This window comes from Euwallacea similis, chromosome 16 (genome assembly GCF_039881205.1).
Source record: "Euwallacea similis isolate ESF13 chromosome 16, ESF131.1, whole genome shotgun sequence".
In the NCBI taxonomy this organism is placed as follows: domain Eukaryota; kingdom Metazoa; phylum Arthropoda; class Insecta; order Coleoptera; family Curculionidae; genus Euwallacea; species Euwallacea similis.
The window spans coordinates 4,100,356-4,113,685 of NC_089624.1; the positions used below are offsets into that span (position 1 = coordinate 4,100,356).

Consider the following 13,330-nt stretch of genomic DNA (forward strand, 5'->3'; position numbering starts at 1 on the left):
TTCAAAACAACCGAAAACTACTCTTAAGAAACGGAATATTTCTGTCCTTTAACTATCACTATTAAATAAGGATGGGATGATAATTAGAATAGTCTTCATTTCTATTTCAATTATCACTCCACCATAACATAACCTCTAACCTCAAAATCCGTCTTTCCCTCCTTTGTTGAAGATTGAAATTCTTTAACGTGAAGCTAAAAATTACTATTAAACATGTTTTCATTAAAAGTAAGTCATGAACGAAGTTCACCTAAAATATCCTCATCATTTCCTGTTTAATTTTGCAGCTGCTACCCTCCTACAGTGTAAACTTATTGAGAAATTGCAATGCCTTTCGACTTGCATCTTCTGCTACTTCAACTCAGCAAGAACCAGCTAAATTAGAGAAAAGTGATAACTTCACACGGTATTAAATAACATCTAATAAAATAACTGTTTCTTAGCAATAAACCAGGTGACATTACTTGGAAGAGTAGGGGGAGATCCACAAAGGAAAGGATCTGAGGAGCATCCTGTTGCCATTTTTTCCTTGGCCACCCACACCAATTACAGATACGACTCTGGAGAATTTTTACAGAGAACTGAATGGCACAGAGTGGTGTGCTTCAAACCTGGTCTCAGAGAGACTGTGTTAAATTTTCTGAAAAAAGGACAGCGTGTGCATGTTACTGGTAGAATCACTTATGGGGAAGTTAAGGATGATGAAGGAGCTTCACGGAGCACTACTGCTATCGCTGCTGATGATATTATATTCTTTCAACACATATCTCAGTAGCAGAATTGAGAGAATTGTGAGTTACAAGTTGCAGTTACCAAAGGCTGAAGTTGTTTTTCTGATTAGCTTGTAAGGTACAACGTATTTTAAGTAAGGTTAAAATTAATAATATAAGTATTTTTGTATTATTAAAATAATTATCACACTTTTTGTGTTTTGTTGAAGGCAATGTAGGTACCTGAGCTAAGAAGGCATATGTATATGCATAAATAATACTGTTGCTTATACCATGGATTTAAATTTGATACTTTTGAAAATTCTTTGTTGGACAAAAGAATGTCAAGATAATTTTTTCCTTCTAAATTGAGAAACAAATTCGGAAATTAAAAAAATAATTACACCAAAATAAAACAATACATTTTAAATGATTTTCTATTCACAATAACTCTTATTTTTTGAACAATTTATTAATAAATTAAGAAACATCCATGAAAGTGGGTACAATCAGGAAATAAATCACCCACATTCTTATATTTAAAACAGAGGAATAACTTTTTATGCAAAACATTAATAAAAAAAATACATACAGTGAAGTTTTTTTTATCTCAGCACATACAATACTATTATCCCTATGTTCATATTTAAAAACCACATCTTGGCGCATTGATAGATATACATGATGCAGATAATATATAGTACACTCGTAATATAAAAATATAAAATGGAAAACTTTAAATTTAATTTGAAACATCGAATTTTAAAACGAGAATAAAGTACCACAGTTTATAACAAATGCTCAAAAGGTTCTTCTTGGCCTTCTATTATACATAATATACAAAGCAATCTTGAAATGTTTCTACGAAATTTCTTAGATGATTTGAAATTATTTCTTATAAGCAGTTGATGTTTTAAACAATTTTGAAAGTTTTAATGGTCAGTTTTATAAATCTGGTATAAATTAAGACTTTGTGTACTTCTGAGTTAAACTAAGGACTTCTCAATGTGGGTTGACGAAGCCTAGAGTTTAAACTTCAGATCCGTCTTTTTTGAACCCTATAAAACTGGTCGTACGTGTTTTTGTCACTTTAGGGGCCTGTATTAAATCAATGCAATAAGGTCTGCTTTTTAAAACTAAACATGTAGATAACAGTATTGTACATTCAAAGATAAAAAATTCACTGTAAAATTTTGTGTACAAAAAAATAACTTCTAAAACCTAATCAGTTCTTGTAAACATCATGCTAAGTCTTTTTTACTAACGCCCGTATTCTTCGTAGGATCGCAAACCGGAGTTAAATAAAGTAGTTTAATTTGACAATTTTGCACGCAAAATCTTAAATTTAAACCACGTTAGAGAGTTGGGTCAGCTTGTGGACTTACGGAGAATATGGAGGTTATTGCTCCTATGTGAACAATTATTAAAAGCCAGTTCTTCAATGCTCAGTTTGGGAGCGACAGCTATCAGTTAATAACTAATAACTAGCACGAGTATTTTTTTTAACTAACGTTAAATGTAACCAATAGTTGAAGTAAGGATAGCTGTATGAAATACCTCCGTAATTTGTAGCTCGAGCTTAAGTAACGACTTAAATTCTGTTGAGTCATGTTTTATAATGAATTTACCAAAAATAAAACATATTTCGAGACTAAGGAGATTTATCATAGTTTTATGGTACTCTCTAGACCTGAAATATTAAGCTATTTTGACTTAATTTGCTTGTGATTTTATAACGTTTTACTGTTTGGTAATATGAGGGTTAACTTTGGCAACAAATTACTTCACATGTGGGTTACCAGGCATTGAAGAACCAGCACTTAATCGTTTAAAATAAAAAATCAATACTAACTAAGATAGAACAATCGAGAAAAACCGATTTTACCACCCTGTAGAAAAACGAAAAGCCGTACACATTACTGATGGGATAGCTAAAATTACAATAGATTAAAAAAGTCTTGGAGAATGTAAACCGCTTGTTTGATGATCTAATTCAGGGACGTGACAAGCGCCTATCGGTCCCCAATCGTATAAGGTATGAGAATTCGCCAGTCGGTGAGTCAGGCGGTGGGCAATAGAAAAACCCCCACTGCCTTCCAGTTGAGTTAAAACTATTATGACCTGTTAATCAGTTCATCATTAGCATAAGCACATGCTTTTCAACAATTTAATTACCTGTCGTGTGAGAGGAGGTACTGAATCAACCGTTTTTAGTGTCCCTCTCGTTGACACAACATTATAACTCTCTTGACAATCACATTTTACATGGATCCACTTATTTTCATGCCGATTTTCAACCATAACGACTAATCCAGCCCATCCTTTGGTCAAATAATAAGCAGTCATTCCCTCCCTACCTTCATGTCTCTGACCCCTGGCTAAAGTCAGGGATATTATGGAATCGGCTAAAATGTAATTTGGAGGCTTAATGTGCTCCGCGAGAAGTTTTTTCGAACTATGAATTCCCAGTACATATCTAGACATACGAAAACTTAGAAAAGTAATTGAAAAGGAAATAGAAAAATACTTCGGAAATGCGGCAATTTCATCTAAACCCGTGTGCCAGTGATTGAAAGCCAAAGGGACAACTACGTATTCTCCAGGCTCCAACATTTTGCAACAACCAACAAATCCTCGGACTTGCCGTTTACTATGTTCAACTAAACCGCCAATTGTGGTCCCTTGTCGTGCCTTGAAAAGCACCACACATAAATCCAGCTGAGATCGTTGCGATTTTTCCGACTTTCGCTGTCCTTTCTACAAATCATTAAATTTATTAAAAAACGTCCATCAATTAGAGAAATGCTTACTTGAAATAACGTGAAATCTACTTCTGTGGGTTCTAATATTGTCAATAAGATGCAGGAAAGATGCTCCTGGCTGGCCAAAGGGGGCAAAACACCATTCAGCCGAACTTCGTTCCAGCCTCTGCGCACCTTACAAATATCTATGCAATCGAAATATTTCAGAACGTCGTTGAATGATATCCAGAATGTACCGTCCTGAGGACCATCTGGCATTAGTTCGTTTCGCAAGTACCATGTCCAAAGCGATGAACTATCAGACCAATCTCCTTTCCATACGAAATGGCCTGCGAAAAGTTTATGTTAATCTCATGTAAATTTTTAAAATTTAAACTAAAACTAGCCATTGCTGAATTTTTATTTTTTGGTACTTACCCCAAGGATTTCTTAACTTCAGCAACCGCTGACCGTCGATATCTCTAACATCCAGAAGGGAATAGGCATGTCGTGGTCTAAGACCTTTTGAATTATACTCCGTTTCGTCTACTTTCATGTTTCCACCACCGCATGATGCTCCCATTAAAAACATTGCCTGACGCGAAGACAGTAATCTAAAGACATTCATTTTTTAATGAGGAAATTAGTACATATTTTTTTTTAGCTGCGAGACCAGCTACATATGAGAATTTTCTGAGTATAGAGATTGAAAAAATAAATTCATATTAGTTTAAAATTATCAATTATTTGTTATGAATGAGAATATTTTAACAATTTTTATAATCTCACAGGTGTCACTAAAAAGTTAATAGGTACATATTCAGAGCTGCAAACGTTTCGTTAATTAGAGGATGTTAAATTTGAAGTTTTTGTTTGACTTGCTTTGGCCAGTCGATCTATCTTTTCAGAACGGATGTGTTGTCTCTTTCTGTACTGAACTACCATACTATGGCTCTGTACATCAGAATAGGCCTCACACACTAAAACCTATTTCAAACTGTTACGGAGAAAACATGGAAATTTCTATTTCAATCATTTCTGAAATATATTTCATCATTCCCGTACTTTTGAAACGCGCTGTATGAAACCCACTTTTGTTGTTAACATCTGAATCATATAAGATGCCACAAAGAATATTTTGCATAACCCTAAAATTCACTTTCAGGTCAATACAAAAAAATTACTGTACTTACTGGGCCCAAATGAGATCAATATCCAATTCCTCTTCGTTGGAAGGAAACGATGAAACTTGCAAAGGTATCGACTCACAAGGAGCTCCAGTAAGGGTGGCCAGGCCTTCTAATGATCTCCCCGATACCAAAGCCTCATAGCAACCATGAATTTTTGCCACCGCTTTTTCAATTAACGGCACCCACAGCTGCTTTCGTTTTGCCTACATTTCAATACAAAAAGAAACCATAATTCATGATTCAAATACAATATTTTTTAAGACACAAGTTAAAAAAAAATCAAAATTTGAGTTACATCATTGGAATCGCGAAAACGGCAAAAATAGTAGATGGTTAGTACTAAAATCTCTCAAAATATATTAAAATTAATAAATAAATAATTATCGGTTTTATAAAACACATTTTACTTAAATGTTACTTTCAATAGATACAATTGTAGAATCTGGAATGATTCAAACCCTCATGTTATGATAACAGGAAATATTCAATATCAAAAAAAAAAAAAAATGAATGTTTGGCCGGGATCCTTGGAGATGTAGTCATCGGACCTTTGTTTATTGACGGTAATTTGAATAGTGAAATCTAACGTGACCTTTTAGAAAATACTATTGAAACGTTGATAATTCAGGAGGTAGAGAATCAGTAAGACGAAAATGGCGAACTACATCTGAACGAAAATTTTAACAGGATGAAGCACCGCCATATTTTATTTTACCAGTTAGCCAATGGTTGAATAATAATTGCCCTACAAGATGGATTGGAAAGAGAGGAGCGATATATTAACTCCTTAAGTCTTTCAATCATACGCTATAAAATTTGTTTTTGTGAGAGGACTTGAAATCTGTAGTTTAAAACCCAACCAAAAACAATTGGAGAGTTAAGACACTAAATTACCATTGGAAATGTCGTGGAATTCCTAGGAAAACTTTTATTAATGTGTGTCCAAAAAAGTTAATATGATTTGTAGGCTTGCACGGAAAATAACTGATAACATTTGAAAAACCTATTTTAAAAAATTATTAATATTAAGTGGCAAATTTTACGCTTTGATTTAATTACAATAAAACTGTTTATTAATTGTTAATTCTATTACTTACTCCTGATTGAAAACCATTCAATTCTACGCCTAAGTGTCTTATTTATGGATTTTGCATTTTAGATATTATCAGAAACATTTGGGAGCGGAATTCTAGAAACTTTGGTACCATTGAAAAACTTACTGAAAATGTTTTTCAACGATATGCCGCAATCATGCTCGTGTTATTTTAAAGAAATGAATCGGGATGACTAGGGTGCATTTGGTAGAGGGTGATGAGTTCATCATACCCTCCCTCTTCCTCTATCATATTATGGTAAACGTGTTTTGGTATTTTGTCATTGCCAACATAATTTTCAAGATTTATACTGTAGCATTTATATTTTTAGAAAACCCACCCTGTATACATTATCAACAATAGCCTCTATGACTTATTGGATTAAAAAAAACAAATTTGTCCCAATTTAACCAAACTCCAATATCGATATAATAATGTTATGCAGCTAAAACTTGAACCACTTCAAATATCGACAAGCTACCAAATAAATTAAAGCTAACCTGCGAATACAGAAGATGACACCTTTTATCACAAGGAAAGAAATCGTCTACGAGAACAGTAGTCCATACGCCATCTTTACAAAGCCGGACCTGATAAGCTCCTTGAGGGCAGTGATTGCGAGTGATCAGGATGGCACGTAAAAGCTCCTCGCGTTCAGATAACACGGCTAAGGCACTCAGTAACCAACAGTTCCCTAAAACCCCTACAAATCATGTTATTTTCAATAACCAACTACTACAAATAAAATTTAACGTACCCTGAGAGATATCTGAAGGTTGCGGCGTTCTAAACACGGCCCATGGAAGATCACGCTCCTTTTCATCGACGAGAATATCCTTTAGTCTACGCCATTTTATCGAAAAAGCGTCCTTATTTTCATCAGGATTATAATATAAACTGATTGGCATGGGAGGAAAGTCATCATCTATGTAGCTTTGCTTTTTCAATTTACAGTACCTGTTATAATATTCTTTATGATATGAAATGCACTTTAAAATACCCGAAAACTTACTTAACAATATAATTCCAATGCTTATTGCTAAGCTCTTCCTGAGTGAGTCGAGGAGGATCTTCAGGTGGGCCATTGTGAGTTGTTTTCAGTTGCATGCACATATCACAGACAAATTGAGATTTCGTGTTGTTAAAAGTACATAGTACGCAAGTCCATGGTTGGCTCTGTTTCGAGGTATTTGGAACTGAAGCTGAAGAACATCAATTTAAAATTTGAAATCGATAGTACAGAATTTTATACTTAAGTCTGCGTCACTCCTCAAATTAATCGAACTCTTGACCACATTGTTCACTTTCCTTGACGCATGCAAAGGTGACGGGCTTCTGGATGAACCTTCCACAGCAACCTTATCATTTTTGCAAACTTTGCATTTCGAGGCTGGCAACGAATTTTTCAAAGTGCATTTGGTGCATATCCAAAATTCCCCTTTTTTCAATGTCATCTCTTGTGTAACAGTCAGCGATTTTAATTTAGAACCACAACAAGCATCGCAAATTAGAGCAAAGGCGGGGTTTACCAAGGTACACTTTTTGCAAGTCCATTTGTCATCATCTGAGGCATCAATGCCTATAAATGAGATATGTCAACATAGCTGTTTATGCATATGAGATAAATGAGCACCTGGTAGTAGCTGAAAATCGTCATCGAGTCCTTGATCTAAAGTAGCAATAGGGACTTGAACTTCGCCAGAATGAACCCAAGAAGGTGGCCTAAATACGCAAATAAACAAGGGTGAATTATCAAAGATTATCATTGGGTTAAAATCTAGAGTATATTTGGATTTCCCTTTGAAGGTTATTATTTCTCTAAGGCTGAAAGCATTAAATTTAACTGAAACAGAAAATGTTGTACTTTTTGTTTGACGTCATTTGAAAAATCATATTCGATAAAGCTATATGAACTATTAACGAGGGAAATGCAACCAAACTTCATCGATCACTTTTCAATGATACGTAGTTAAGTAATTACGGTTATTTTTAGCTCATAAAGATAATAATGGTTGTTTGAACGGCACGCATGATACTAAGTGATTTCTTTAAAGTCTTACAAGGCGACAAGATATTTTCATTACTTTTGGGTGACGTAAAATGAAGACGGGGGAAATAGATATATTTTTATAGTTTTTCTAGTAGATAGGTGTAGGTAGGAAGACTTTAATATGTTAGTTGAATGCTTGTGTTATTAAACATTAGAATTTTAGTAAAAAACTACATACGTATAAGTACAAAATTCAAACACATCTTTACTTATAATTATTATATAAAATTATACGATAAATAAATAAGTAAAAGCCTTTTTTTATTACAAACCATCTTTGGAATGCCATTATAATAAAATGAAATCATTATATAGGCACTCATAAAATTTAGTTATAGCATTCCTTAATTTGTAGATTACAGGATTTCAGGAATTCATTCCATAAAAGAGCTATTCATTACATTTTAATTATTTGTTAATTTATTTAAAAGCTTTATACAAGGCAAGTATGGATTTATATCTTTTTCCTTTTAAAATTTATCGAATCCCGAATAAAGGTTCAGTAACTTATCACATGCGGGTTTTAAAGGTGTAAAAGAATATTTACACTTTGTTTGCTAAACACAATTATATAGGTACTAAAATTGTCATTGTTAAATTGAGATCGTGTATTTTATGTCCAAAAATAACCCTAGTTTCGATTACTACATATAGACTATATGTATATATTTCAATAATGCTAAGTTATCGAGATATTATTTTTTAGAATCTACATGATGGGGAAAGGATGAAAATTTCGAGGATCAGGATTCTTTTACCACTAAAAATATATTTGCAATTAACAGTTAATTAGCGATCAGTGGCATACCACTAAAAAAAGTTTGGGGCCGTAAAACGGGAGTAACTACTTGATCCCAGAAAAAATGCCAGCCTATCAGCTTATTTAATTATTAAAAACTCAAAAATCGAAGGAATTAACCTTAAATAAATATAATAATTTCACATCTTGTACCTTGATATTGAAGCATTTTTGAAATTTTGTCTATACAACAAATTAGTAGCATTTTTCGACGTAGAATATGTAATTTGCGACACCTTGTATTTTGTACAAATAAAATACGAAACGAGATGAAATATTGCGACCCTTCAGCAGCATTTGCTCTCAGCAAGTCTATACCACCACTATTTATACAACCTGAGACACCACTGTCTTCATTGGAATGATTAATATTTTCTTAGTTCAATATTATTACAATTCAGGCTAATGACCCAAAAATATATTGTAAAATGGTAAAATTGAATAGGAAGTTAAAATAGATATACTCCTTTCTGAGAAAATTATTATATAAATATTAAAATAATTATTATATAAATAATTAGAGAAAATCAAATTTATATACTTACACATAAAATGTCATTTTAAACAATAATAAATTATAAAGTCAGCAAATGAAAATACAACCGTCACCCACAGCTCCAAACTTCAAATAAAAATACTGAAATTGGAAAAAATCTTATCAAGGAGATTAGAACCTTTATCAATATACCATAAATTGAAGAGAAGATTTAGTATCTGAGAAACACAGTTAGGAATACAAATTACTTGTTATTTTGGAACAGAGTGACTGTAAAGTCATTTGCTGAGCCTACTTAATCAATCTTTAAAAAAGAGGTGTTTGTTCAAAAATAATGGGTAAGTTTTTTATCCATTTACCTCATGTGTTGACTTTGACTTGTATTTACAAACGAAGTCAGATTTTAAAAAAATCTTTTCAATTACTTGCTTTATTTTGTAACTATTTATACTTAATTTTTTTATGTATCTCTAGTAATTTATTTCAAGGAAAAGAACGGCCTTAGCGTGGCTGCAAAGCAGATTTTCTTTAAAATTTCCATTTTGTAATTTTATTATATTTTACTTATTTATATTTATACTAAAGTTATTATCCTCAATGATAATTTTGGATTTAACCAAAGACAATAATTACAGATTTAGAATATGGGTGGTATTAAATACTTACAAACCACTTGTCGATGTGCTTGTTCTATCTTGTGTTACAGTTATTGTCGATGGTTGATTCAATGATGGAGGGGTCCTTAACCCTTTACATATATCACATTTGTCAGCATTAAAGTCATTGTAAGCAAAGGAACATTGCCTACAAGTCCATCTTCGCTCGTTGATTGCCCAAGAAGTTTTTAAAGGGTTAGTTTGATGCAGCATTGCCATGCTGTGGAAATCACTTTTATAAAGATCTACATATTACTATATAATATATTATCAGAGGATGCGCCCAACAATGCAAACTGAAACTTGACTCCTTGAGACTCTCATTATGTAAAGGAATTCTTTATATTTTCCAAACTAAAAAATATAGAAAGAAGTTTATCTTTAAAAAAGGTAAAAACATAATAAAGTAAACAATTAAAATGAATAAATTTATCTTTGAAGAAAATATTGGTGGAATTATAAGTTATAAATAGGGTGTACAATAAAAATCATAAACAGTGAACTTTTCACTAGTTCCCCCACAAACTTTGTATGTATGTACTTCAGAAATTGTCAGGCAACGAATTGTACCATCCCCTAACCACTCTACCGCTCTAATTGATCTCAAAACGTTTCCAAAGCCATTAGCCTGGATCTACCTGATACATCAACTTGGACCTTAAAATGTGGCAACTTCGTCATTACACCTTTATAAATTCCGCTGAAAAGATCATTAAAGATAAATAGAACAATTTAAAATTGAAGGGGAAAAGCCTATGGTTATCCAAATTCTGGACTTAGCCTAACGTTTAACACTTCTTATCTCTTCCTGAAGTTCATCAAACTATGACGCACCCTATATTTCAACCCAAACTTTTAGTTTTGCTAATAAAATGTGTGTAGTTGTGGTTGCCTTATTTAGGACAATTTAGCTTCAGGTAACGTTTCCAAAAAAATCACAAAGAATGAATAATCAAGGAATATAAAAAAATAATAAACACCAGAAATTTGTAGGAAAAAGTACTGGTTTATCTAATGATTTAAATTATGTTTTCTAAAAGTGTTGAAAATAAACAATAACACACGAAAAACAATCTAAATATTGCAAATTGTCACCAACAAAAGGTCATGTAATACGAGCTCGTTTTGGACACTCATACATATACATATATGTAAAAAATGCACTTTTCACACGCTAATCAAGACAAGACTGACTAAATTTTACAAGAAGAATGACTTGTCAGATTATGATACTCATCAAATTCAACGTCATTTCTTTTTTAATAAGTTGCAACAAATTTAAACAGAATCAGAAACATAATATTTAAAAACATTCAGCTTATGTCAGCAAACTACCTTACTCAAAAAGTTAAGTGTGAAAAGCACTATTTCTGGCACTAGTTGTACAATATACTAATTCTTTGTGAAATTTTTGTGCCCTGTGTGGGCTTACCACTCTTTAATATAAATAAGTACATTACAAAGACTTACATTTTATTAGGTTGAGAGGCTTCTGCGTCATCAGATCTTTTCTGGGCACTAATTATACTCTGGTTTTCATAATAATGAGTTTTTTCCCTCTCAGGCTCTGTCATTCCTATATAAGTATAAAGAGTGCTATTCAAGCTGTCTTCATGGATATCACTGGTACTTCGATTAAGATTCCTTCCTGCTACAAAAATCCCAGTACACACTCTTTTAAACTATTTCTAAACTACTTAATTATACCTTTACTAGGTACACTTAGATCTCTGTTAAACTCTCCAAATAAATGGGAGTATTGCAACTGTGAAGACTGAATGTCAGTCATAGAGTTGCTAGATTTAGGGAAATTTTGGTGAAAGACGTCACTATCTAAGCTTCTTCTATTGCGATTTGAGGAAGCCGAATTGGGTGAATGAGGCAATTCAGAAAAAGAGCGCCTGTATTGTAGCTTGTAAGTTGGGTTCCTAAGGGCTTCATTATCAGCCCAGTTATCAACCTAATGGTAAATATTTATCATATAAGACAAACAAAGAAAGTGAAACTTGCCTTAATTATTACACTAGGAGGCACATTGCTATTAAAATCCGGTGTATATGGTGCTTCACATGCCTCACATATTGTTATATCAGGATTATTTAAAAGAGTGCACCTTTTACAAGTCCAAGTTGTTGAAGGAATTGAATTCTTAGCAGTCCACATGTAACTGCTGCTGGTCGAAGGTTTAGTGTTGTTAATGCCACTGGCTGTTGTCCTTAAATCACTTTCCGACTTAATATTTTGCTTAATAGAGCAGCTTAAACTTCCTATATTTGATAGGCGTAACCGGCATTTACAGCGTTCATAGTTTAGGATTTGGTAGTTCTTAAGGTTAGGCTGGCCTGGTGTACAGACCTTACAAGGAGATTCTGTAATATTCATTTTCTCATCACAAAGGAGGCATTGGAATGTTGCCGACTGATGAAAGATTAATTGGCACCTAACACAAAAGGTTGGAGAGCCTAAATCAGGGAGACTAACTGACTTATAGAGAGTGAGATGGTTATTGTTAAATGAATTCGGCTTGTGCTGTTCTCTTACAAATATTAATGTGTTAATCAAGGTAGTTTTGACCAAAGCTGAACAATCCTTTTTCCCACTAACCCTGAAACCATACAGTAATTTACTTGCACACACAATAACTTTTAAGTATTGATTTTTCAATAATGGACATGGAAAATATAGATGATACATTTAGATTATTATGCTGCTCTTAACTCACCTATCAATATCCAAATGAGGAAAGCTATTAGTGGCCCTGTGTCGCCTAATCACCGTGCAGTTTCTACTTTGACTTGACTCAAACTCATTGGATTTTTCAAAAAGGTCTTTGTTCCTGCTTGAGGATTGTCTCAAAGACCCACATCTAATACATTTCTCCCTTTCTGTAGGGTTGATTAGATTGCAAGAACTGCAGTGCCATTGTAATACAGATGCAATTGCGCCCATCCTAACTTGCACATGGCTATTAACCCCATTTAAAAATAAAACTATGTCAGGAAACACAGAAGAACAGCTGATAATTTAACTACTTTGGAGTTTGGATACAATCGGCCATTTGTTGTGTATGGATTTCTTCGAATTTGAACACTTGCGCGTTTTTGTTTTGTCCCATCTTACGTCACTAGAACAGCTGAATGCTGATTGTCATTGCCTCAATTTCAAGCAGGTGGCACTTGGTTAAAACTATTCTTATTATGAAGCACACGCCTATCAATATAACAAGAATGTTAGAATTCTCTTCAAATGATTCATTAAAAAAAATTATTTTTTTTATTGTAAGATGAACTAACAATGATGAAAAGTGAAATTGTGAAATAGATCTAGGGCGTTCCAAATAAAATCTTCGGTTTCATTTTACGAAATCTAGATCTGGAAAAATTCTAATACTGATTGACAGTCAATGCTGATAATAGAAAACTCCCAAATTCCATAGAATTCTCAATAATATCTCGAAAATCATAGTTTTAGGTTCTTTATTTATATTTTAACATACACATTTTTAATTTCGAAACATTATCTGGAAATATGCAGAACACAAAAATATGTAACTTTTTTTAATTTTGATTCTCTTTGTAGTTTTTATCATTTCTT

General features: G+C 33.0%; 2 protein-coding genes across 2 annotated transcripts; one reads left to right on the top strand and one right to left on the bottom strand.

Moving 5' to 3' along the window:
* Positions 1-111: 111 nt before the first annotated feature.
* mtSSB (mitochondrial single stranded DNA-binding protein) lies at positions 112-920 on the top strand. Its single transcript, XM_066398022.1, has 3 exons — positions 112-228; positions 288-390; positions 444-920. The coding sequence occupies exons 1-3, from the start codon at positions 214-216 to the stop codon at positions 773-775; spliced, it is 450 nt and encodes a 149-aa protein (XP_066254119.1). The 5' UTR covers positions 112-213; the 3' UTR covers positions 776-920.
* Positions 921-1,131: 211 nt separating this feature from the next.
* LOC136414166 (calpain-D-like) lies at positions 1,132-12,870 on the bottom strand. The gene is made up of 16 exons (XM_066398025.1): positions 12,459-12,870; positions 11,747-12,341; positions 11,444-11,696; positions 11,207-11,387; positions 9,747-9,956; positions 7,369-7,457; positions 6,988-7,314; positions 6,748-6,937; positions 6,493-6,692; positions 6,236-6,438; positions 4,645-4,844; positions 3,890-4,065; positions 3,521-3,801; positions 3,238-3,467; positions 2,886-3,186; positions 1,132-2,831 (listed from the first exon to the last, which is right to left on the bottom strand). The coding sequence occupies exons 1-16, from the start codon at positions 12,683-12,685 to the stop codon at positions 2,658-2,660; spliced, it is 3,837 nt and encodes a 1,278-aa protein (XP_066254122.1). The 5' UTR covers positions 12,686-12,870; the 3' UTR covers positions 1,132-2,657.
* Between the last annotated feature and the right edge of the window lie 460 nt (positions 12,871-13,330).